This window comes from Haematobia irritans, chromosome 4, assembly GCF_050003625.1.
Source record: "Haematobia irritans isolate KBUSLIRL chromosome 4, ASM5000362v1, whole genome shotgun sequence".
Classification (NCBI taxonomy): domain Eukaryota; kingdom Metazoa; phylum Arthropoda; class Insecta; order Diptera; family Muscidae; genus Haematobia; species Haematobia irritans.
The window spans coordinates 67,483,716-67,509,398 of record NC_134400.1 but is presented as its reverse complement, the minus strand read 5'-3'; the positions used below and the strand labels follow the sequence as shown (position 1 = coordinate 67,509,398).

At 39.0% G+C, this 25,683-nt stretch overlaps 1 protein-coding gene across 2 annotated transcripts in view; it reads left to right on the top strand.

Moving 5' to 3' along the window:
• The window catches only part of Klc (kinesin light chain), a 325,224-nt gene that overhangs the window by 93,509 nt on the left and 206,032 nt on the right, over positions 1-25,683 (top strand). For both annotated transcript variants that reach the window (XM_075303661.1, XM_075303660.1), the window contains exon 3: positions 5,575-5,695. In XM_075303661.1, the coding sequence (XP_075159776.1) occupies positions 5,575-5,695 (121 nt within the window). The remainder of the gene's footprint in view (positions 1-5,574; positions 5,696-25,683) is intronic.

The window sequence follows — 25,683 nt, the reverse complement described above, 5'->3', positions numbered from 1 at the left end:
TAAAACATTGTTGTTATCAAACACTCTAGCAAAAACTTGCTATTTCTCAATCTGGTAACTGTCAAATGTAGTCTTACGCTTTTTTGCTGGCTTTTTGGCATAATCGATCGACTTCTAATAAAAAATTGTGATAATTATAAAAAACTATTGGGTTGTCGAATGGAGTTAATAACGAGTCATTCTCCCCATGCAAACTCTCACGTTTAAAGCACAAGTCAATTTTATAATGTAAACGCCCCTAATTTGGAATATGCTCTGACTGAACATACTTTTTTCAAAATATATGTCATATTATTAAAATAAATTTCATAGGAAAAAAAAACGAATAAACAAAGGCATTGAAGAACATAGGGGTGTGAAAATAACTTAAATAATGTTTTCCCTTTGCGATCGTGGTATTTATTTGAACAAACGGTGCGTATATTTGAATTAAGAGTAAGTGGGAATTACGAGTTTCCATGGCAACCGTAAAACTAAAACACTTCAACTCGGTGTGAACGGTGAAATGTTTTGGAAAAACGAATGGGGAAAACGAGTCAGTAGGAACATAGCATAAGACCAAAAGCAAAGTAGTTGGAAATTGCCAGAGATTTTGTTTTTTGTGTGATTTTAATGGAAACATAGCTACGCTGCTCCATTTGTATTCGCGATTCAATAACATATGGACGAGGTAAAAATAATTTTCGCTGTCACAGAATCCGGATTTTAATCGGAAAATCGTCTTGACAAATGAGGCTCATTTCCACCTCGGGGTATATGTCAAAATGCAAAATTGTCCTCTATTCTTAACGTACTACTGTTTAGTTTGGTTAGTGGCCTTGCGAAGTTTCTTGATTTTTATCGCAAATGCACTTGTTTTATGGTTTGAGCTGGTTGGTGTTGATCTGGACAACACTTATTTAAATAGTTATGTGCAACACAAACAACCAAGCCGTGACTCGTTTGCAGGAAACGTTTCCAAGCTGGGCAATCATAATAAACCACCAAGATATTGCAACTTTAAAACCTTCCTGTCGGACCATCTGAAAGAATGTTTTCAACCCAGCGTCGAATCACAGCCTCAACGATAGAATTCACATGAATATGTTTGGTTGAAATTGCTTTTCATTATCAACTGCATACTATTGGCTTTATTATTAAATAAACATCCGGACATTTATCTCAAAACATTAAATTTTTCTTCGAATACGAAAATACCAACTCTTTACAAAAATATAGAGCCCTTTTAGAAGACCTTCATCAAGGTGAGTTTTTCTGCGGCTGTTTTTGAACGTGAAATAAAATTAGGCTTTTGTAGAACAGCCATATATCGACTACCGAAGACATTGACATGTTAGATTTGTGATTCGGGACAAATATTTATGTTAGCCACATATTCATGTCCATTTGACGGGAGAGAATTTATAATTTTATTCGGATCAGCAGAAAATTTCAGCAAACTACTGACTTTTTTTGCAGTATGTCTGCTGTTCCAAAATAACGGATTGTTTGCTGTTTTAGCGAAAAAAAAACTGCTGAAACTGCAGCATTTTGTTTGCTGAAAAATAGCAGGCGGCGTTTGCTATTAACAACAGACTTTTCTATGAGTGTAGTGCCCACCTTAAGTTGCAATTCTGCTATATTCGGCTGATGCTCCAACGTGTTTTTTCTTTATTTAATTTGGAATTTCGAAAATTGTTCACCAAAATACCTTTCACAATTTTAATAATAATATGTAACAACTATGTTTTCGGCACTTCATTTTCTTTTTCTTTAAATAATTTATAATACGCTAGTTGCGCTTGGTGTTTCACAAAATATAAAATGGCTCTTCTGGCAACAGTGATGGCAAAATACTTTCATGTACATTTCGTACTTTTTCATACGTTCCTCCATCACAGTTGGCTATTGTTGTAGTGTCACGAGTCTGTGGGAGAAATGAGGATGAAATGAAGAGAGTTATCTACATTGGTTTATAAATGAAGTGAAATAAATAAAAATGAAAACTTTTAGCCGCTAATGAACTTAATACCCACCTTATTACGGAAGGGGAAAGAAATGGATTCCAGGAACTATCAGGCAACAACTTGGAAAAATTTTACTCGTTTTGGACACCGAAATGAGACAATGTAGAAGTCACGTAAATCAGATAAAGCCAAGAAATTCTGATTATCATCAGACTATAACAGGTTGGCTGATAAGTCCCCGGTCTGACACATAGATGGCGTCGCTAGTATTAAATGCATATTTTTTATGTAGTACCAACCTTCAAATGATTCGTGTCAAAATTTGACGTCTGTAAGTCAATTAGTTTGTGAGATAGAGCGTCTTTTGTGAAGCAACTTTTGTTATTGTGAAAAAAATGGAAAAAAGGAATTTCGTGTTTTGATAAAATACTGTTTTCTGAAGGGGAAAAATACGGTGGAAGCAAAAACTTGGCTTGATAATGAGTTTCCGGACTCTGTCCCACGGAAATGAACAATAATTGATTGGTATCCCAGCAAAAACTCTCATTACCCGGTAATCTTGTAGGTAAGCCTATTTAAAAATTAATAACCACTTATTAATTGGCATCGATTCGGATTACATTTACATACGCTTGTCCTAGGAGGAAAGTACTTCTTCCCAGGCATACTTTCGGCCATAAAATAAGTAGTGCATTTAAAGCATATAATCACCTAATATGTAATGACTTATTCGTAAATACACCAAAACTTGCAAAATAGCCACTTATTGTCTCAGGAAACCAAATCTCGAAAATATTGATTTCTATCGCCGATTACAATGGATCAAAATATGGCGAGTGGTGCTTTAATAGGAGAACTACTTGAATATAAACGAATATTGTATAAATAAACAAAATTTCTAATAAATAATCTAAATAAGATTACACTCAAATTAATTTCACACTAAATGTAGGTTGTTTAAGGTAGTTGGATTCGTGAATTACGATACAATATATCCAATAGCCAATTCACATAAGGTTCGAAATCTACTAAAAGTGGATTTTAAGTCTCTTTTTTTTTAAGGCAAATGGCATTTGAAATTTAGTTTAAGCATATTTTGGAAGTGTAATGTGAATGAGGTATAAGAAAGCATTTATTTAAAACATAATATGATAATGTCATTAAACACAATTATTATGAAATATTTGTGATAAAAAATTCTTAACGAAAAAATCTTCAGAATTACCGTTACATTACATATTCTTTTTGATTTTGTATGTAAGTGCTCGATTATGTGAATAATAATATTAACTACAACTGCCTAAAAATTTGAGAATAACAATTCGAAAATTACCGAGAAGTATTTATTTTTGTCATTACAAGTTGGTCATTATAACTCGCCGCAATGTAATGCAACGTGTAATGACAGCTTTACTCCTGGTAATGTCAATTGTAATGAGATGTGGTTACCTAGTTTTTGCTGGGATGCAATATGGTGAACGCAGTGGACGCCCGAAAGAGGTGGTTACCGACGAAAACCTCAAAATCCACAAAATGATTTTGAATGACCGTAAAATGAACTTGATGGAGATAGCAGAGGCCTTAAAAATATCAAAGGAACGTGTTGGTCATATCATTCATCAATATTTGGATATGCGGAAGCTCTGTGCAAAATGGGTGCCGCGCGAGCTCACATTTGACCAAAAACAACAATGTGTTGATGATTCTTAGCGGTGTTTGCAGCTGTTAACTCGTAATACACCCGAGTTTTTCCGGCGATATGTGACAATGGATGAAACATGGCTCCATCACTACACTCCTGAGTCCAATCGACAGTCGGCTGAGTGGACAGCGACCGGTGAACCGTCTCCGAAGCGTGGAAAGACTCAAAAGTCCGCTGGCAAAGTAATGGCCTCTGTTTTTTTTTTTTCTTGGGCAAAATCGTTCACAGTAGTGATTCGGACTCGTCGTTCCTTTTGTACAAAGGAACTAGTTCCTTCAAATCGTTCCATTGTTCCTTTTCGTTCCGGCTTTTTATATTTGTCATCTACTAAAGACAGACATTGTTTGTTTACTTTGTGCAACGAAGTTCGTGGTGGATACAAAAAATATGGAAAATTAAGTGAAATTACTTCAAATAGTTTATAGTACGAGTAATATAGTAAAATAATAATATAATGAATATAATGGAAAATTTAAGGAAGTAACTAAACTCAGAAAGGTAAACTCTTTGGATCGATCTTTGGACTTAGTAATACTATACTCTGTGCAAAATTATTCATTGCAAGAAATTAATTTTTTTTTGTGTTTGTGAAGAGCCTGAGATGGAACTAATGATTCTATTAAATAGCAGCATATCAATCAATTTAATATAAATATAATATAGATTTAATATACATACGCGCCAAAATGAATGAATTGGCAAATAGTTCAAACAAAAGTCAAAAAATCAAACTGCGATCCGCGGAACGATGGAGCGTAAATTGAAAATAAAACTAAATGACAAAATGAACGACGAGAACGAAAGAGAGGAACTAGTGACAATCGTTCCTTTAGTGAACCGTTCATTGGAACGGCACAAGACTACAATTTAACCAAATATTTGCGATGTACCAACACAACAGCAATCAACTACAATTCAACCTCCAGGTCCTTGACGAAGTAACATGATAATAAGAGAAGTTATTCCTCGTTATTCACCAGATGAATTTCGTTAATGTATTGTATTGTATATCTTTTCATTTAATTTATGTTTGTTTTTTAAATTCATCTTCTTCTTAGTTTTGATTTTTTTAAGGGGGAGTAATGTTATATATTCTGTACGATTTATTCAGTTACCATTAATTCCACTTAGTACGATAAATTGATTCATGTTAGCCTTAAGCCGTCTCTAACTACTTTGAATAAAACAGATAATAATAATATTCGTTTAGAACTAACAGACTTTTATAGTATTCAAAATTCCGTTGTTTGATATTATAATGGCAAAAAAAGGATTTCTTATAAATTTTTTGCATATTATTTGTACTGGGTGGTTTGACTGATAATTAAAAACTAAGACAATTTAATATGAAATAAATTATTCAAAAAGGTTTATCATCCTCTTGACGCCGAAGGCCGATTCGTGGCCGATTATCGATTTTTGGCCGAATGCCGAAGCCAATGCTTCGGTCGAGCTCTAATATGTAATAGTCACTTTTAGTTAATGTGGTATCACAATGGACTGAATAGTCTAAGTGAGCCTGACAATAAATCGGGCTGCCACTTTAACCTAACCTATGTTCATTCCTTATGAAATTTATATACGAGAATTTTTTCCCAAATAGAACCATTTTTTCACCACCATTGTGCATCATCTTTTTTGAAGTAGTTACAAAGTTATGGCATGGTGTCATGTTACGATCATATCACACGATCATAGTTACAAAGTTATGGCATGGTGTTATGTTACGATCATATCACAAACATAAAACTCATTTCAAACTTGTTCCGTTATGACAGTTGATTGGGAAAATTGAATGAAACTGAAATGCAGATTGTGATAAGGAATTGGTTTGCTATCATCCATAACAAGCACAGAATTCAAAGATTATTATTTTTACGATTTCATGACTTCATATTAAACGATGCATGTTATTTTGTATTTTAGGTATGAAGTTGCAGTACCATTATGCAAACAAGCTCTTGAGGATCTCGAAAAAACGAGTGGACACGACCACCCTGATGTTGCAACAATGTTAAATATTCTTGCGTTGGTATATCGTGACCAGGTAAGTTACTAATAATAATAATATATAATATATCGTGGGTTCGATACATGCTTCGACCGAAAAGTTTTCAGCGGTGGATTATCCCCTCTCAGAAATGCTGGTGACATTTCTGAGTGTTTCAAAGCTTATCTCCTATTCAACCGTCGAACGGAACGGACGTGTTTTTTCAATAGCGGATAAACTCATAGTAATAGGTACCTACTACGAATTTCAAGGGTGGTGGGATATTAAGCCACCATGCAGCGAAATTCCAAGTCATCCACTGGGTTGCTAACTTCAGGGCCCAGTGGACGGGTATCGACTGGAGTTATAAATCTGGGCAATGACCAAGAGTTAGGCCCAATTAGTCGACCTGTAGACGGGTCGACAGGTGGCGACACACTGACAAGTCGAACTTTTTCTAAGGTAACGACATCAAAAGGAGGTAATCCCTCACGAAAGAGATTCAAGGAACGCAGAAATGCTTTGTTTATCCTAAAGAAGTTAGGATCAGTCGACCCAAGCACGTTGTCGGCTAAACAAAGCGATTCCTTAAAATGGGCTCAAGGAATTCTTGAGACTGGAAAAAGGGAACGATCGCCGGATGAGCTGCCATCCTCCAAAAGGGATCAAAGATCGTTTGCCTCAGTTGCTAAAGATAGCCTTGTGATGGCTATCATTAATAAAGGAGCATTGGACGGTATGGTTCCAAAGCAAAAATGGGGGGAAATTGAGAATGCTCTATCTGTCGTCTACTCACAGGTACTGGAAAAGTTTCCCGGCCCAGATCCTCGACACCAAGAGGCTGGTTGGTATCAAGGACGATTTAAGCTAGTCGCATTTGAGGACCAGAGGTCTATAGAATGTTTTAAAGCTGCTCTGATACTAATTGGTGAAGTTTGGGAAGGAGCTGCTCTAGAGTTAGTCGAGAAGAAAGACATACCGGCTAGACCTAGAGCACATGCCTGGATACCTGCAAACCCTTCTGACCCTGAATCTATTTTAAATAGACTGAAACGATGCAATCCAGATCTTCCAACAGCTGATTGGAAGGTTGGCCGTTTGGATGAAGTGGATGGACCAAGACGGCATGCAGTGTTTATATTGAACACTCAGTCTTTGCCACATCTGGCAAAGTCCCAGGGCCGTGTATGTTATGGCTTTCATTATATCCAAATGAAGGTGTATAAAAACGATCAGCTAAAGGATTCAGAAATGGACAAGCCTCTGTCTGAATCAGAAGTAAGCGGATCCTCTTGCGAAGTCGAGGGAGATACCAAAGTTGAAGACATGGATAGATACCGTATGCGTGAGGAGGCTTCTATTGCCTCAGAACTCACCAAAGTCGAACCTATGGTTATTGCGAGAGTCACCGATATCTCTGAAGAGGACATTCTTGATGACTCGATCGAAGCGGCTGATGTGACGGTTGTTGAAAATCTCGATGGTCCTACTGCATGTGCTGCCTTAAAAGTTCTCCTGATGAAAGGGGACATAGATATAGTTCTTATTCAAGAACCATATGTTTACAAAAACAAAATATGTGAATTAAGTACTCCGGGGTTCAAACTATTGCAGTATACTGGTAATGATGTAAATCGAGCCTGTATAATTGCTAAAAACGAGCTCAATTTGTTTCTGCTTCCCTCAATGTGCAATACAGACACTGTCGTTGCAAGTTTAGAAATAGCCAAATGCAAATATTGGGTATCTTCGGTCTACATGGGACATGACAGGGAGATGCCTCCATATGCCGTTAAGACCTTAGTGGAGGAGTCACTGAAAACAAAGGCGAAACTCATTATGGGATGCGATGCGAATGCACATCATAGTATATGGGGAAGTAGTGATACTAATGCAAGGGGAGAGTCGCTAATAGAGTTTATTTTGCGTACTAATCTGGTAGTTTGCAACAAGGGAGATGTCCCAACCTTTGTCACTAAAAACAGGCAAGAGGTTTTGGACATCACCTTGGCCTCGCAAGAACTAAATGAAATGATATCTGAGTGGCAGGTTTTAAGTGAACACAGCTTCTCAGATCATCGCTACATCAGTTTCAAATTTGATGTTCATATCACCAAGATCATATTTCCGCCAAATGTTAGGAAAGCTGACTGGAATAGGTATAGGGAATCGTTCAATATGATGATACCGGAAATAACAGAGACAAATATGAGAAATGTGCAAGATATCGAACACGCAGTGGAGCGGATTACTAAGGCCTTCAACATCTCACTGAAAGCTGCATGCCCTAGAGGAAAGCCAAGGGGGAAGCATCGACCACCATGGTGGTCTACGGAATTAAGTAATATGAGGAAATCCTGCAGGAAGCTCTTTAACAAGGCAAAGTCCACCAGAGCCCCTGAGGACTGGGACGCTTACAAGAAGAATCTGAGAGGATACAAGCGAGAACTGAGAAAGGCTCAGCATATCTCTTGGAATGCTTACTGCAGCAGTATTGAGAATACGTCCGAGGCTTCCAGACTACGGAAGGTTCTAGCATCCACCAACTCCGCTCCAGGTTTCATTAAAACATCGGAGGGCAATTGGACAACGTCCAGTAAGGAGACGCTGGAGGTACTATTGGACACACATTTTCCTGGAAATCAGACGGTTGAACCATGTACTGGCGGTGCCACAGTTGCTCAGCGGTCGTTTCCTGTCGAGGAAATTGTATCGGAAACTAGAATAAGATGGGCGCTAAATAGCTTTGGACCATTCAAATCCCCTGGACCTGATGGAATTACTCCGGCGGAGTTACAAGCTGTAACTGACAAAATTATCCCCTGGTTGTCGGTGATATATAAAGGATGTATCAACTTATCATATATCCCAGGAAAGTGGAGGGAAACAAAAGTCGTTTTCATACCTAAAGCGGGAAAAGCCTCTCACTCGAGGGCGAAGGATTTCCGACCAATCAGCTTATCCTCATTCCTACTTAAGACTCTGGAGAGGATGATAGATATTTATCTTAGAACTAGCATCGATTCAAGTTTGTTCTCGAAACGACAGCATGCATACTCGAAGGGCAGGTCTACTGAGACCGCACTACATGAACTAGTCAGCTTTATTGAAAGCTCACTATCTGTCAAAGAATACACAATCGTGGCGTTTCTAGACATCGAAGGGGCGTTCAATAATGTCCATCCGAGCTCGATATTAAATGGACTGACAACTCTGAATGTTGATCCATGTATACTCAGGCTGTTAGACGAACTGCTAATGAAGAGACGTATTTCAGCCACACTAGGACAAGCAAACATACAAAGGTATGTGAACAGAGGCACTCCCCAAGGAGGAGTCCTATCACCTCTTCTTTGGAATGTTGCTATAAATAGCCTTCTGGTTACTCTAGAAAAAGAAAGGATAAAAGTGGTGGCATACGCAGATGATGTGGCTCTGGCAGTCAGGGGAAAATTCCCATCCACAATCAGAGATATTATTCAGAGGGCCCTCCGGATGACTGAGAAATGGGCGAAAGACAATGGTCTTGGGGTAAATCCTGCAAAGACAGAATTAGTCATGTACTGCAACGATCGCAAAACTCCCACGGTTAGGCCTATTTCCTTAGGGGGTATTGAAATTCCCTTTGGTGAATGTGCAAAATACCTTGGCGTTATTTTGGACAGGAAGCTGAACTTTAAGCTTAATATTGAAGAAAGGGCGAGAAAGGCAACTGTAGCTTTGTACTCGTGCAAAAAGGCAATAGGAAAAAAGTGGGGACTGAAACCAAAAATTGTGCATTGGCTATACACGGCAGTGGTTAGACCTATAATGCTATATGGTGTTGTAGTCTGGTGGCCGGCACTTCAGAAACCGACTTGTTTAGATAAAGTTCAGCGTATGGCGTGTTTGTGTATTTCAGGCGCATTCAGCAAGACAGGAACAAATTCCCTTAATGTCGTGCTGCATCTATTGCCTTTAGACATTTTGGCCAAACAGTCAGCTGCAACAACGGCTGTGCGGTTGCGCGAACTATCGCTGTGGTCCGAAAAAGGTTACGGTCACAGTTCTGTCCTCAAAACAATGCCAGATGTGCCTAACGTAGTGGATTACACTTTGGCGAGTCCACTTTTCGACAAAAAGTTTGAGACTCTAATCCCCAACAGTGAGGCGTGGTGCACACAGACCCCGGGGAATAAAGAATATATAGATTTCTACACTGATGGCTCCAAATTGGATGGACAAGTGGGGTTCGGAGTATATTCTAATGATCTGGAACTTCGAATAGCGAAAAGATTACCTAATCACTGTAGTGTTTTTCAGGCTGAAATATTAGCAATAAGAGAGGTGGCGAATTGGCTGAGAAGTAATGTTCCAAAAAATGTGGGCATTAATATATACTCAGACAGTCAACCTGCAATAAAATCCTTGGACTCTGTGTTCCTCAACTCGAAAACGGCCATCGACTGCCGCAAATCTCTCAATGAGATGGCTGAGCAGTACAATATTCACCTAATATGGGTGCCTGGCCATAGGAACATACCGGGGAACTGCGAAGCGGATGAGTTGGCAAGGCTAGGGACTACCTTACATATTCCAGGGGAACTAGAATTTGTTGGTATGCCCCTAGCTACCTGCAAGCTCATGCTGCGTGAGAAGGCTGTTATGATGGCAAATGTTCGATGGGAGAATTGCAAGGGTTGTAACGACACCAAGCAAATATGGCCCCATTTCAACTTAAACCGCACACTAGATATGCTAATGTTCTCGAGACGTCAGATATCACTCCTGATATCTGCTATAACGGGTCGCTGCCTGATAGGCGATTTTGCAAAAACTATTGGCGCGAAGTATAATGACTATTGTATGAGCTGTCATGATGCGGAGGAAAAAGAATCGATTAAACACCTCTTGTGTGAGTGTCCTGCATTTTGTGTAAAGCGCAAGCAACTTTTAGGAGCATATAGCTTCAGATTACTGGCGGATCTGGAAAACGTTAACTTAAGCAGTCTGCTACTGTTTTTGGAACAATCTGGTTGGTTCAACAAAGAAAAATAATCAAGAAGGTTCAGCGGTTAAAACTAGAAGTGCCCATATGTAATAGGTACTTTTAGTTAATGTGGTATCACAATGGACTGAATAGTCTAAGTGAGCCTGAATCTTAATCGGGCTGCCACTTTAACCTAACCTAAAGCTTATCTAAGTGGTTTCACACCAATGTGAAATGCCGTTCGGACTTGGCTATAAAAAGGAGGTCCCTTGTCCCGATTCAATTTAACATTGAATCGTGCTGAGCCTTTCTCAGTTCTCGCTTCAATCCTCTCAGATTCATCTTGTAAGCGTCGCAATCCTCTGGCACTCTGGTGGACTTTGCCCTGTTAAAGAGCTTCCTGCAGGATTATTACTTAACTCCTAGACCATCATGGCGGTCGAGTTTTCTCCCTTGGCTTTCCTCTTGTTTGCCACTCATACACACAAAATTTTTTTTTTTGATTTCAATCACGAAAATCGCGGATTCAATCAACACGATTTTCAATTAAAAATGTTATTGACTTTTGTCACGGAATCAATTAATTGTGTGATTGAATCAATTAAAAACGTGATGGATTTTTAACATAAAATTCAATCACAGTTTTAATTGAATCAATTAAAATTTTAATTAATTTCGCGACAAAAATCAATCAACTATTTGATTCATTCAATTAAATAATTAATTGAAATTGGCTATAAATTTCAATAAAAAAATGTATATATTGTGACCCCAAAACGTATTTAGTTTTATTTGAAATAAAAGAAAATGTGTGTTTCTTATAAAACATATTTAATATTTTATTATTTTTGCATTATGCAATAGACAAATAAATTTGGTTCTTGTCATTTGTGTTTTGTTCTAACATAACTTACACATACAATTACTATCAATAACAACTATAGAGTGAAAAATAAACTATATAAATCATTACCTTCCTTATAATAATAACCATGTCAGCATGTTCCTTCTAATATGTAGATGCGCCTAGATTTCCAATAAATCAGCAGCCTGTGAGCTAAATTAGTTTTTCTGAAAGTAAACAGAATAACTCGAATTTAATTTTGTTCAATTAAAAGTTCATTTTGTTAAACATTACCTGCATAGAATATCAAGTTCAATTCTTAGTTCCAGGTTGCAGATTTATAATCTTCTTTTGCAGTTGTAGTCTTTTAGCCTAAAAAGGTGTGTTAAGGAGCTCGGTAATTAATTTTAGTAACAATTCCTTTCCAAAATTTCCACACATTGAAATCGTCTATTAAAATTTGGACCAATCAAAGTCAAAAATAATGGCTAAATAATGTAATATTTGGTATTATATTGATTATATATTGATGATGGTTAGGTTAGGTTAAAGTGGCAGCCCGATTAAGATTCAGGCTCACTTAGACTATTCAGTCCATTGTGATACCACATTAACTAAAAGTACCTATTACATATGGGCACTTCTAGTTTTAACCGCTGAACCTTCTTGATTATTTTTCTTTGTTGAACCAACCAGATTGTTCCAAAAACATTAGCAGACTGCTTAAGTTAACGTTTTCCAGATCCGCCAGTAATCTGAAGCTATATGCTCCTAAAAGTTGCTTGCGCTTTACACAAAATGCAGGACACTCACACAAGAGGTGTTTAATTGATTCTTTTTCCTCCGCATCATGACAGCTCATACAATAGTCATTATACTTCGCGCCAATAGTTTTTGCAAAATCGCCTATCAGGCAGCGACCCGTTATAGCAGATATCAGGAGTGATATCTGACGTCCCGAGAACATTAGCATATCTAGTGTGCGGTTTAAGTTGAAATGGGGCCATATTTGCTTGGTGTCGTTACAACCCTTGCAATTCTCCCATCGAACATTTGCCATCATAACAGCCTTCTCACGCAGCATGAGCTTGCAGGTAGCTAGGGGCATACCAACAAATTCTAGTTCCCCTGGAATATGTAAGGTAGTCCCTAGCATTGCCAACTCATCCGCTTCGCAGTTCCCCGGTATGTTCCTATGGCCAGGCACCCATATTAGGTGAATATTGTACTGCTCAGCCATCTCATTGAGAGATTTGCGGCAGTCGATGGCCGTTTTCGAGTTGAGGAACACAGAGTCCAAGGATTTTATTGCAGGTTGACTGTCTGAGTATATATTAATGCCCACATTTTTTGGAACATTACTTCTCAGCCAATTCGCCACCTCTCTTATTGCTAATATTTCAGCCTGAAAAACACTACAGTGATTAGGTAATCTTTTCGCTATTCGAAGTTCCAGATCATTAGAATATACTCCGAAACCCACTTGTCCATCCAATTTGGAGCCATCAGTGTAGAAATCTATATATTCTTTATTCCCCGGGGTCTGTGTGCACCACGCCTCACTGTTGGGGATTAGAGTCTCAAACTTTTTGTCGAAAAGTGGACTCACCAAAGTGTAATCCACTACGTTAGGCACATCTGGCATTATTTTGAGGACAGAACTGTGGCCGTAACCTTTTTCCGACCACAGCGATAGTTCGCGCAACCGCACAGCCGTTGTTGCAGCTGACTGTTTGGCCAAAATGTCTAAAGGCAATAGATGCAGCATGACATTAAGGGAATTTGTTCCTGTCTTGCTGAATGCGCCTGAAATACACAAACACGCCATACGCTGAACTATATCTAAACCAGTCGGTTTCTGAAGTGCCGGCCACCAGACTACAACACCATATAGCATTATAGGTTTAACCACTGCCGTGTATAGCCAATGCACAATTTTTGGTTTTAGTCCCCACTTTTTTCCTATTGCCTTTTTGCACGAGTACAAAGCTACAGTTGCCTTCCTCGCCCTTTCTTCAATATTAAGCTTAAAGTTCAGCTTCCTGTCCAAAATAACGCCAAGGTATTTTGCACAATCACCAAAGGGAATTTCAATACCCCCTAAGGAAATAGGCCTAACCGTGGGAGTTTTGCGATCTTTGCAGTACATGACTAATTCTGTCTTTGCGGGATTTACCCCAAGACCATTGTCTTTCGCCCATTTCTCAGTCATCCGGAGGGCTCTCTGAACAATATCTCTGATTGTGGATGGGATTTTTCCCCTGACTGCCAGAGCTACATCATCTGCGTATGCCACCACTTTTATCCTTTCTTTTTCTAGAGTAACCAGAAGGCTATTTATAGCAACATTCCAAAGAAGAGGTGATAGAACTCCTCCTTGGGGAGTGCCTCTGTTCACATACCTTTGTATGTTTGCTTGTCCTAGTGTGGCTGAAATACGTCTCTTCATTAGCAGTTCGTCTAACAGCCTGAGTATACATGGATCAACATTCAGACTTGTCAGTCCATTTAATATCGAGCTCGGATGGACATTATTGAACGTCCCTTCGATGTCTAGAAACGCCACGATTGTGTATTCTTTCACAGATAGTGAGCTTTCAATAAAGCTGACTAGTTCATGTAGTGCGGTCTCAGTAGACCTGCCCTTCGAGTATACATACTGTCGTTTCGAGAACAAACTTGAATCGATGCTAGTTCTAAGATAAATATCTATCATCCTCTCCAGAGTCTTAAGTAGGAATGAGGATAAGCTGATTGGTCGGAAATCCTTCGCCCTCGAGTGAGAGGCTTTTCCCGCTTTAGGTATGAAAACGACTTTTGTTTCCCTCCACTTTCCTGGGATATATGATAAGTTGATACATCCTTTATATATCACCGACAACCAGGGGATAATTTTGTCAGTTACAGCTTGTAACTCCGCCGGAGTAATTCCATCAGGTCCATGGGATTTGAATGGTCCAAAGCTATTTAGCGCCCATCTTATTCTAGCTTCCGATACAATTTCCTCGACAGGAAACGACCGCTGAGCAACTGTGGCACCGCCAGTACATGGTTCAACCGTCTGATTTCCAGGAAAATGTGTGTCCAATAGTACCTCCAGCGTCTCCTCACTGGACGTTGTTCAATTGCCCTCCGATGTTTTAATGAAACCTGGAGCGGAGTTGGTGGATGCTAGAACCTTCCGTAGTCTGGAAGCCTCGGACGTATTCTCAATACTGCTGCAGTAATCATTCCAAGAGTTATGCTGAGCCTTTCTCAGTTCTCGCTTGTATCCTCTCAGATTCTTCTTGTAAGCGTCCCAGTCCTCAGGGGCTCTGGTGGACTTTGCCTTGTTAAAGAGCTTCCTGCAGGATTTCCTCATATTACTTAATTCCGTAGACCACCATGGTGGTCGATGTTTCCCCCTTGGCTTCCCTCTAGGGCATGCAGCTTTCAGTGAGATGTTGAAGGCCTTAGTAATCCGCTCCACTTCGTGTTCGATATCTTGCACATTTCTCATATTTGTCTCTGTTATTTCCGGTATCATCATATTGAACGATTCCCTATACCTATTCCAGTCAACTTTCCTAACATTTGGCGGAAATATGATCTTGGTGATATGAACATCAAATTTGAAACTGATGTAGCGATGATCTGAGAAGCTGTGTTCACTTAAAACTTGCCACTCAGATATCATTTCATTCAGTTCTTGCGAGGCCAAGGTGATGTCCAAAACCTCTTGCCTGTTTTTAGTGACAAAGGTTGGGGCATCTCCCTTGTTGCAAACTACCAGATTAGTACGCAAAATAAACTCTATTAGCGACTCTCCCCTTGCATTAGTATCACTACTTCCCCATATACTATGATGTGCATTCGCATCGCATCCCATAATGAGTTTCGTCTTTGTTTTCAGTGACTCCTCCACTAAGGTCTTAACGGCATATGGAGGCATTTCCCTGTCATGTCCCATGTAGACCGAAAATACCCAATATTTGCATTTGGCTATTTCTAAACTGGCAACGACAGTGTCTGTATTGCACATTGAAGGAAGCAGAAACAAGTTGAGCTCGTTTTTAGCAATTATACAGGCTCGATTTACATCATTACCAGTATACTGCAATAGTTTGAACCCCGTAGTACTTAATTCACATATTTTGTTTCTATAAACATACGGTTCTTGAATAAGAACTACATCTATGTCCCCTTTCATCAGGAGAACTTTTAAGGCAGCACATGCAGCCTTACAATGATGGAGATTTATCTGGAGGATCCGTAGGACCATCGAGATTTTCAACAACCGTCACATCAGCCGCTTCAATCGAGTCATCAAGAATGTTCTCTTCAGAGATCTCGGTGACTCTCGCAATAACCATAGGTTCAACTTTGGTGAGTTCTGAGGCAATAGAAACCTCCTCTCGCATACGGTGTCTATCCATGTCTTCAACTTTGGTATCTCCCTCGACTTCGCAAGAGGATCCGCTTACTTCTGATTCAGACAGAGGCTTGTCCATTTCTGAATCCTTTAGCTGATCGTTTTTATATACCTTCATTTGGATATAATGAAAGCCATAACATACACGGCCGTGGGACTTTGCTAGATGTGGCAAAGACTGAGTGTTCAATATAAACACTGCATGCCGTCTTGGTCCATCCACTTCATCCAAACGACCAACCTTCCAATCAGCTGTTGGAAGATCTGGATTGCATCGTTTCAGTCTATTTAAAATAGATTCAGGGTCAGAAGGGTTTGCAGGTATCCACGCATGTGCTCTAGGTCTAGCCGGTATGTCTTTCTTCTCGACTAACTCTAGAGCAGCTCCTTCCCAAACTTCACCAATTAGTATCAGAGCAGCTTTAAAACATTCTATAGACCTCTGGTCCTCAAATGCGACTAGCTTAAATCGTCCTTGATACCAACCAGCCTCTTGGTGTCGAGGATCTGGGCCGGGAAACTTTTCCAGCACCTGTGAGTAGACGACAGATAGAGCATTCTCAATTTCCCCCCATTTTTGCTATGGAACCATACCGTCCAATGCTCCTTTATTAATGATAGCCATCACAAGGCTGTCTTTAGCAACTGAGGCAAACGATCGTTGATCCCTTTTGGAGGATGGCAGCTCATCCGGTGATCGTTCCCTTTTTCCAGTCTCAAGAATTCCTTGAGCCCATTTTAAGGGATCGCTTTGTTTAGCCGACAGCGTGCTTGGGTCGACTGATCCTAACTTCTTTAGGATAAACAAAGCATTTCTGCGTTCCTTGAATCTCTTTCGTGATGGATTACCTCCTTTTGATGTCGTTACCTTAGAAAAAGTTCGACTTGTCATAGTGTCGCCACCTGATGATACTTTGCAAATTCTGGAAATAGAAAAAAATATAAATGGAAAATACATATTTTTATTTCGGATATTTTTCATATTTTTAAATCCAAAAGAAATAACTTTTTTACCATTACATAATTCAGCTCATTAGTTTATATATCAGATATACTGCTCTCTACTTGGGTTCAAACTGAAAAAGGCATGTAAAACAAAAATGCAATTTAATGCCAACGCTACTTCGCAACTTCAAGGCGAATCTTCCAACAAACCCATACCGCTCTTGGTTTTAAGAAAACTAGGAGTGAAAAAAAATTATAATTTTAAAAGATCAATACAGTACCCACCTTTTGATTGCAAACATATTCTTATATATTTGATAAAATGATGGGATTGAATGGTCAATTTCACGAAATAAAATTGGTCACTAAAAGAAATGAATAAAAAATATTTTATTCCGTTTAATGTAAACAGGCTTCAATGGAAAACGGTATTCACATTTCATAATTTGTTACCTTCAATAAACGTAGATTGTTTTTCATTTTTATGCCCTGTTCCTGTATATCGAACGAAACCCCATTCGAAAGAAAGGCAGTCACTCGATTTCGAATGAACTTGGGTTTTTATATTTTTGAAAGTTCGTTTCGTTTGTATGAGAATACATTGATTATCAAAAATGAGTATTTTCAAATTGTTGGCCTGAGAATTCATTCAAATGTTAACAATGTTTTTACTTTTTTCTTGACACTTATTGTATATGTTCGTTTATTGCTCGACAACAAAATATGAAGTGACTTGCCTTTCGAAATAGGAGAACAAAACTCAATTTTCTTTCGTTTGGAATACGAAAGAAAGCTTTCGTTCGATATACAGGAACAGACCATTGCAATACCACAAAACAAAAACACAGGTAATATCAAATGCGTTCTCTCATATATTTTTTCACACCTTTACCACGTGGCCATTTGTTGTTGCACACTTTATTTATTTCAACCCTTTGCTATGATTTGTTGTTGCGTTTAAAATATTTATGCACACATTTTGAATGCAGCAGACAGAATGTCGCCAATCATGTTTTTCAATTTACGCGAAAAACAAAAACCCAACCGTTCGTTACGAGTTACTTTCACAGACTGATCTCTCTTTCCATTCTCTTTCCATTGCTCAAAATATTCAATTTCAATCACAAAGGTGATCACATGTGTAATTGGAAACGGAAAATTTTTCAATCACGTTTGTAATTGAAAATTATTTCCGAATTGATTAACAAATTGATTGAATCAGTTAATATTTTAATTGGAAACGTAACAAATATCAATCATTTTTTTAATTGGTTTTTATTCGGATTTGATTAAATTATTAATTGAATCAATTAACATATTAATTGAATCTGTTTCCAAATTCAATTAAGTGTTTAATTGAAAAAAATTTTGGTGATAATTTTTTGTGTGTATATCTTATCATTAAGTTCCGGAGAGGCCAAAGTGACGTCCAAAACATTTTGCCTAATTTTGGTGACGAAGGTTGCTGCATCTCCCTTATTGCAAACTATTTGCATCACATCCCATAAGGAGTTTTGTATTTGTTTTCAGTGACTCCTCAACCAAGGTCTAACGGCACATGGGCACCTACCTCTACATGTCCCATGTAGACTGAAGATACCCAATATTTGCATTTGGCAATCTCTAAACTGGGTACGGACGAGTCTGCATTAGGTTAGGTTAGTGCCCGATTATGTTTCAGGCTCACTTAGACTATTCAGTCCATTGTGATACCACATTCAAATAAAACTGTTTAATTGATTCCTTTTCTCCGCATCATGACAGCTCATACAATAGTCATTATACTTCGCACCAATAGTTTTTGTAAATTCGCCTATCAGGCAGCGACCCCTTATAGCAGATATCAGAAGTGATATCTGACGTCTTGAGAACACTAGCATATCTAGTGTGCGGTTTAAGTTGAAATGGGGCCATATTTGCTTGGTGTCGTTACAACCCTTGCAATTCTCCCATCGAACATTTGCCATCATAACAGCCTTCTCACGCAGCATGAGCTTGCAGGTAGCTAGGGGCATACCAACAAATTCTAGTTCCCCTGGAATATGTAAGGTAGTCCCTAGCATTGCCAACTCATCCGCTTCGCAGTTCCCCGGTATGTTCCTATGGCCAGGCACCCATATTAGGTGAATATTGTACTGCTCAGCCATCTCATTGAGAGATTTGCGGCAGTCGATGGCCGTTTTCGAGTTGAGGAACACAGAGTCCAAGGATTTTATTGCAGGTTGACTGTCTGAGTATATATTAATGCCCACATTTTTTGGAACATTACTTCTCAGCCAATTCGCCACCTCTCTTATTGCTAATATTTCAGCCTGAAAAACACTACAGTGATTAGGTAATCTTTTCGCTATTTGAAGTTCCAAATCATTAGAATATACTCCGAAACCCACTTGTCCATCCAATTTGGAGCCATCAGTGTAGAAATCTATATATTCTTTATTCCCCGGGGTCTGTGTGCACCACGCCTCACTGTTGGGGATTAGAGTCTCAAACTTTTTGTCAAAAAGTGGACTCGCCAAAGTGTAATCCACTACGTTAGGCACATCTGGCATTATTTTGAGGACAGAACTGTGGCCGTAACCTTTTTCCGACCACAGCGATAGTTCGCGCAACCGCACAGCCGTTGTTGCAGCTGACTGTTTGGCCAAAATGCCTAAAGGCAATAGATGCAGCATGACATTAAGGGAATCTGTTCCTGTCTTACTGAATGCGCCTGAGATACACAAACACGCCATACCCCGGCCACCAGACTACATATAGCATTATAGGTCTAACCACTGCCGTGTATAGCCAATGTACAATTTTCGGTTTTAGTCCCCACTTTTTTTCCTATTGCCTTTTTGCACAAGTGGCTTTTCTCGCCCTTTCTTCAATATTAAGCTTAAAGTTCATCTTCCTGTCCAAAATAACGCCAAGGTATTTTGCACACTCACCAAAGCGAATTTCAATACCCGTAAGGATATGGGCTTAACCGTGGGAGTTTTGCGATCTTTGCAGTACATGACTAATTCCGTCTAGGCAAGATTTGCTCCAAGACCATTCTCTTTCGCCCATTTCTCAGTCATCCGGAGGGCTCTTTGTATAACATCTCTGATTGTGGATGGGAATTTTCCCCCGACTGCTAGAGCCACATCGTCTGCGTATGCCACCACTTTTATCCTTTCTTAGTTTAGTTGTTTGTAGCAACATTCCACAGAACAGGTGGCAGAACTCCTCCTTGGGGAGTGAGTGCCTTTGTTCACATACCTTTGTATGTTTGCTTGTCCTAGTGTGGCTTAAATGCGCCTACACATTAGAAGTTCGTCTAACAGCCTAATTATACTTGGATCAACATTCATAGCTGCCAGTCCATTTAATATCGAGCTCGGATGGACGTTATTGAATGCCCCTTCGATGTCTAGAAACGACACGATTGTGTATTCATTGACAGATAGTGAGCTTTCAATAAAGCTGGCTAGTTCATGCAATGCGGTCTCAGTAGACCTGCCCTTCGAGTATGCATGCTGTCGTTTCGAGAGCAAACTTGAATCCACGCTATTTCTAAGATATATGTCTATCATCCTCTCCAGGGTCTTAAGTAGGAATGATGATAAGCTGATTTGTCGGAAATCCTTCGCACTCGAGTGAGAGGCTTTTCCTGCTTTAGGTATGAAGACGACTTTTGTTTCCCTCAACTTTTCTGGAATATATGCTAAGTTTACACATCGTTTATATATTACCGTCAACCAGGGGATAATTCTTTCAGCCACTGCTTGTAATTCCGCCGGAGTAATTCCATCAGGTCCGGGAGATTTGAATGGTCCAAAGCTATTTAAAGCCCAGTTTATTCTAGATTCCGACACAATTTCCTCGATAGGAAATGACCGCTGAGCCCCTGTTACACCGCCAGAACCTGGTTCAACCGTCTGATTTCCAGGAAAATGTGTGTCCAATAGTAACTCCAACGTCTGCTCACTGGAATTTGTCCAATTGATCTCCGATGTTTTAATGAAACCTGGAGCGGAGTTAGTGGATGCTTGTACCTTGCGTAGTTTGGAAGCCTCTGGCGTATTCTCAATACTGCTACAGTAAGCAAGAGTTATGTTGAGTCCTTCTCAGTTCTCGTTTATATCTTCTCAGATTCATATTATAAGTGTCCCAATCCTCCGGAGCTCTAGTGGACTTTACTTTGTTAAAGAGTTTCCTGCAGGATTTCCTCATATTACTTAACTCCGTAGACCACCATGGTGGTCGATTTTTCCCACATGGCTTCCCTCTAGGGCATGCAGCTTTCAGTGAGATGTTGAAGGCCTTCATAATACGCTCTACTGCGTGTTCGATATCTTGCACAGTGCTCATATTTGTCTCCGGTATTTCCGGTATCAACATATCGAACGATTCCCTATACCTATTCCAATCAGCTTTCCTAACATTTGGCGGAAATATGGTCTTTAAAGTACGTACAGCCAATCTGAAACTGATGTAGCGATGATTTGAGAAGCTACGTTCCCTCAAAACTTGCCACTCAGATATCTTATCATTCAGTTCCGGAGAGACCAATGTGACGTCCAACACCTCTAGAATGTTTTTGTTGACGAAGGTTGGTGCATCTCCCTTATTGCAAACTACCAGGTTAGTACGCAAAATAAACTCTATTAGCGACTCTCCCCTTGCATTAGTATCACTATTTCCCCAAATACTATGATATGCATTTGCATGGCATCCCATAATGAGTTTTGTCTTTGTTTTCAGTGACTCCTCAACTAAGGTCTTAACGGCACATGGAGGCATTTCCCTATCATGTCCCATGTAGACCGAAGATACCTAGTATTTGCATTTGGATATCTCTAGACTGGCTACGATAGTGTCTGCATTGCTCAATGAAGGAAGTAGAAACGTTTAGTTCGGTTTTATCAATTATACATGCTCGATTTATATCTTTATCGGTATTATGCAAACGTTTGAAACCAGGACTGCTTAATTTACAGATCTTGTTCTTATATATGTATGGTTCGTGAATAAGAACTATATCTATGTCTCTTTTCATCAGGAAAACTATGAAGGCAGCACAAGCGGCCTTACAATGGTGAAGATTTATCTGGAGGAACCGTAGAATTATCCAAATTTTCAACCATCAGCCGTTTCGATTGAGTCATCAAGAACTTCCTCTTCACAGATCTCGGTGACTCTCGCAACTCTTAGAATAACTTAAATGTATTTAATTCACTGTTATTTCATATTTCAAAAACTAAAACACTAATAGCGACCATTTGTCCGTCTCAAGTATGGTACGACTTATTTTCGCGAAGGCAACACACAGACTCTCCTGTTGGTTTGATTACCAAATATGTTTCAACATGTCCCTTCTAAGCATATTTTCTGTCATTACCCTATTCTTATTAATTACCGTTACTTACATTCGGCCGTCCTGACAGCGCGTTCGCCCCGAATGCGCTATTCCAAGGCTTCATATATTCGGTTACGGCAGTGCATCGTTTAGACCCTTCGCATTCACCAAACTTTTCAACTAAATATCTACCATGTCTCATTTTCTTTAAGATTCTGTATGGTCCGAGAAATTTAGGCTATAGCTTGAGACTCGATCCACTATGTGTCCGCTTGATGGCAACAAAATTGTCTATCTCATATTCCTTGTCAACAACTCGTCTCTTGTTTTCCTTATTTTTCTTATTTTCCTGTTGTATCGTTAAAATATTCAGCGTGGCTTCCTCTCGTATTGCGTCTCACTCTTTACTAAGATCTTTGACAGCTATCTCATCTAATATTGCTCTTAAATCCAAATTCTCTTTAGTCCTCCTCATATCAACTCCCATCAAAATTTTAAACGGCGCAACTCGTGTGCTTCTCGGTGGAGTGTGATTCGATGTTTGTTGCACCCTATCCACATATTTGTACCAGTTCTGAGTGTTCTCAATACACATCTTGGTGAGAAGTGGCACAATTATGCGGTAAATTCTCTTCACTTGACCGTTTCCTCGTGGACTCCCTGCAGCTATGAGTAAATGTTGTATGTTCTCTTGTTGACAGTATTGCTCAAATTCTCAATTACTTCATGTACTCTTAGTGGGTTAGAGCCAAATTTAGAAAATGCGTCAAGAATAACTAAAATAGGGTTGTATCTCTTTTGGGTTGTTTGCATCGGTCCCTCATGATCTATATGTAAAGTTACTAATGGTCTATCTGCCTTATCAATGGGGCTTAAAAATCCTTCTTTTCTAGCAGTCTTGGCGTTAGCCATAATACATTCGACACAATTGCTAACAACATTCTCTACTATTGGTATTATATCAGGTATGAAAAAATTCTTCTCAACTATTTCTCGTGTTTTTCCCGCAGCAAAATTACCGTTTCTATGTGATATCTCTATAATCTCTTTCTCCATCGCAGAAGATATTACAATAACATCCTAGAGGGGTCCTTGTGTAAATTTCATCTCATGAAAAAGTTATTTTAACTGTCCGATTCAAGAATTTTCCGTATCGCCTTAATCAACTCCTCCCTCAACTGTGCATTCCTAATCTTCATTCTCAATTCGTTTTCTATCATCATGCACGAAACTCTTGTCAACACATCTACATGTTTCATCTTTGAACGCGAGCGACGACTCAAATTCTAACGTACTCTTGAAGGAAAAGAACCCATCGTGAAACACGCAGCGGCACATCATCTTTTCGTATAGTCATTGCGAAAGTGTTATAAATCCGTAGACAAAGGAAAACGTTTAACTGCCTCAATTTTTCCCCTCAGCCTCATCTCTAGAAGGTATGACAATGTCATTCATGTAAATAACTACTACACCGTCTTTTATGAGATCGTGACAAATTGCGAAAATGTAAAAAAAGCTGGCGAATTTGAAGTTCCAAATGGTACCCATTTAGTCGACGATAATCACAGCATAATATTTTAGTGCCGTCCCTCTTTGACAATACCCTCTTTCATCTACTCCTTTATCTGTGCCTCCACGATTTGTTGATCGATAAATGACATCCTTCTCAGTCTGTGACCAGAGAATGAAGTCGCCGAGTCACGCCGGCGATTTCAGTCGCCGCCGACCATTTGTTGACAGTCGACGCCGCCGTATATGTCGACTTAACTCGACTCAAATTTAGCCGCCAATTAATCAAAAATATCGACTTAAATCAGAAAAATGTATATATAATTGTCGCATGTTTTCTAAAATTTTGAACCTTCCACCCACAAACAATCATTTTCAAGCTGCTATAATTAGGCTTGCCAGATGACCGGGATTCGCCTGGATTGTCCCGGAATTTCGTCTTCAGGAAGTGTCCCGAATCTTTCACAAAATTTGCCAAAAATCCCGGAATTTCAATTACTCAAGGCATATGTTTTCATTTTTTCCCATTTCTTAGAAAAGGAAACGATTTGAAATGAAATCGCTTTCAAAAATATTTTTATACCCTCCACCATTGGATGGGGGCATATTAACTTTGTCATTCCGTTTGTAACACATCGAAATATTGCTCTAAGACTCCATAAAGTATATATATTCTGGGTCGTGGTGAAATTCTGAGTCGATCTGAGCATGTCCATCCGTCCGTTTGTCTGTTGAAATCACGCTAACTTGCGAACGAAACAAGCTATCGACTTGAAACTTGGCGCAAGTAGTTGTTATTAATGTAGGTCAGATGGTATTGCAAATGAACCATATCGGTCCACTTTTACGTATAGCCCCCATATAAACGGCCCCCAAATTTGGCTTGCTGCTCCTCTAAGAGAAGCAAATTTCATCCGATCCGGCTGAAATTGGGTGCATGGTGTTGGTATATGGTCTCTAACAACCATGCAAAAATTGGTCCATATCGGTCCATAATTATATATAGTCCCCATATAAACCGATCCCCAGATTTGGCTTGCAGAGCCTCTAAGAGAAGCAAATTTCATCCGATCCAGCTGAAATTGGGTACATGCTGTTGGTATATGGTCTCTAACAACCATGCAAAAATTGGTCCACATCGGTCCATAATTATATATAGCCCCCATATAAACCGATCACCAGATTTGACCTCCGGAGCCTCTTGGAAGACCAAAATTCATCGGATTCTGTTGAAATTTGGTACGTGCTGTTAATATATGGCCTCAAACACCAATGCAAAAAGTGGTCGAAATCGGTCCATAATTATATATAGCCCCCATATAAACCGATCCCCAGATTTGACCTCCGGAGCCCCTTGGAAGAGCAAAATTCGTCCGATTCGGTTGAAATTTGGTACGTGGTGGTAGTATATGATATTTAACAACCATGCCAAAAGTGGTCCATATCAGTCCATAATCATATATAGCCCCCATATAAACCGATCCCGAGATTCGGTTTTGGAGCCACTTGGAGGAGCAAATTTCATCCGAGTCAGTTGAAATTTGGTACATTGTGCTAGTATATGGCCGTTAGCAACCATGCCTAACTTGGTCCATATCGGTCTATAGTTATATATAGCCCTCAGATAAATCGATCCCCAATCACACAAAAAAAGTTCATAATTGTATATAGCTCACATATAAGCGGCTCTCTACGTACCGTGCAAAAGTCCATATCGATTCGTAATTATTTGTAGACCAAACAATTTTTTTCTGATTCTATCACGAAATTAATTGATCCAATTAATTTTTTAATTGAATTTTCTTCAATCACAGAAATGATAGTATCAATTAAAAAATTAATTGACAGTCAATTAAAAAATTAATTGATCCAATTAAAAAATTAATTGATACTATTAATTTGTGTGATTGATTTTTGTTTCAATTAAAAAATTTGTTGAATCAATTAAATTTTTAATTGAATATTTTTTAAAACTCAATTAAGATTTTAATTGGAAAAATTTGCGTGAAATTTTTTTCTGTGTATACATACCTTTTTTGTC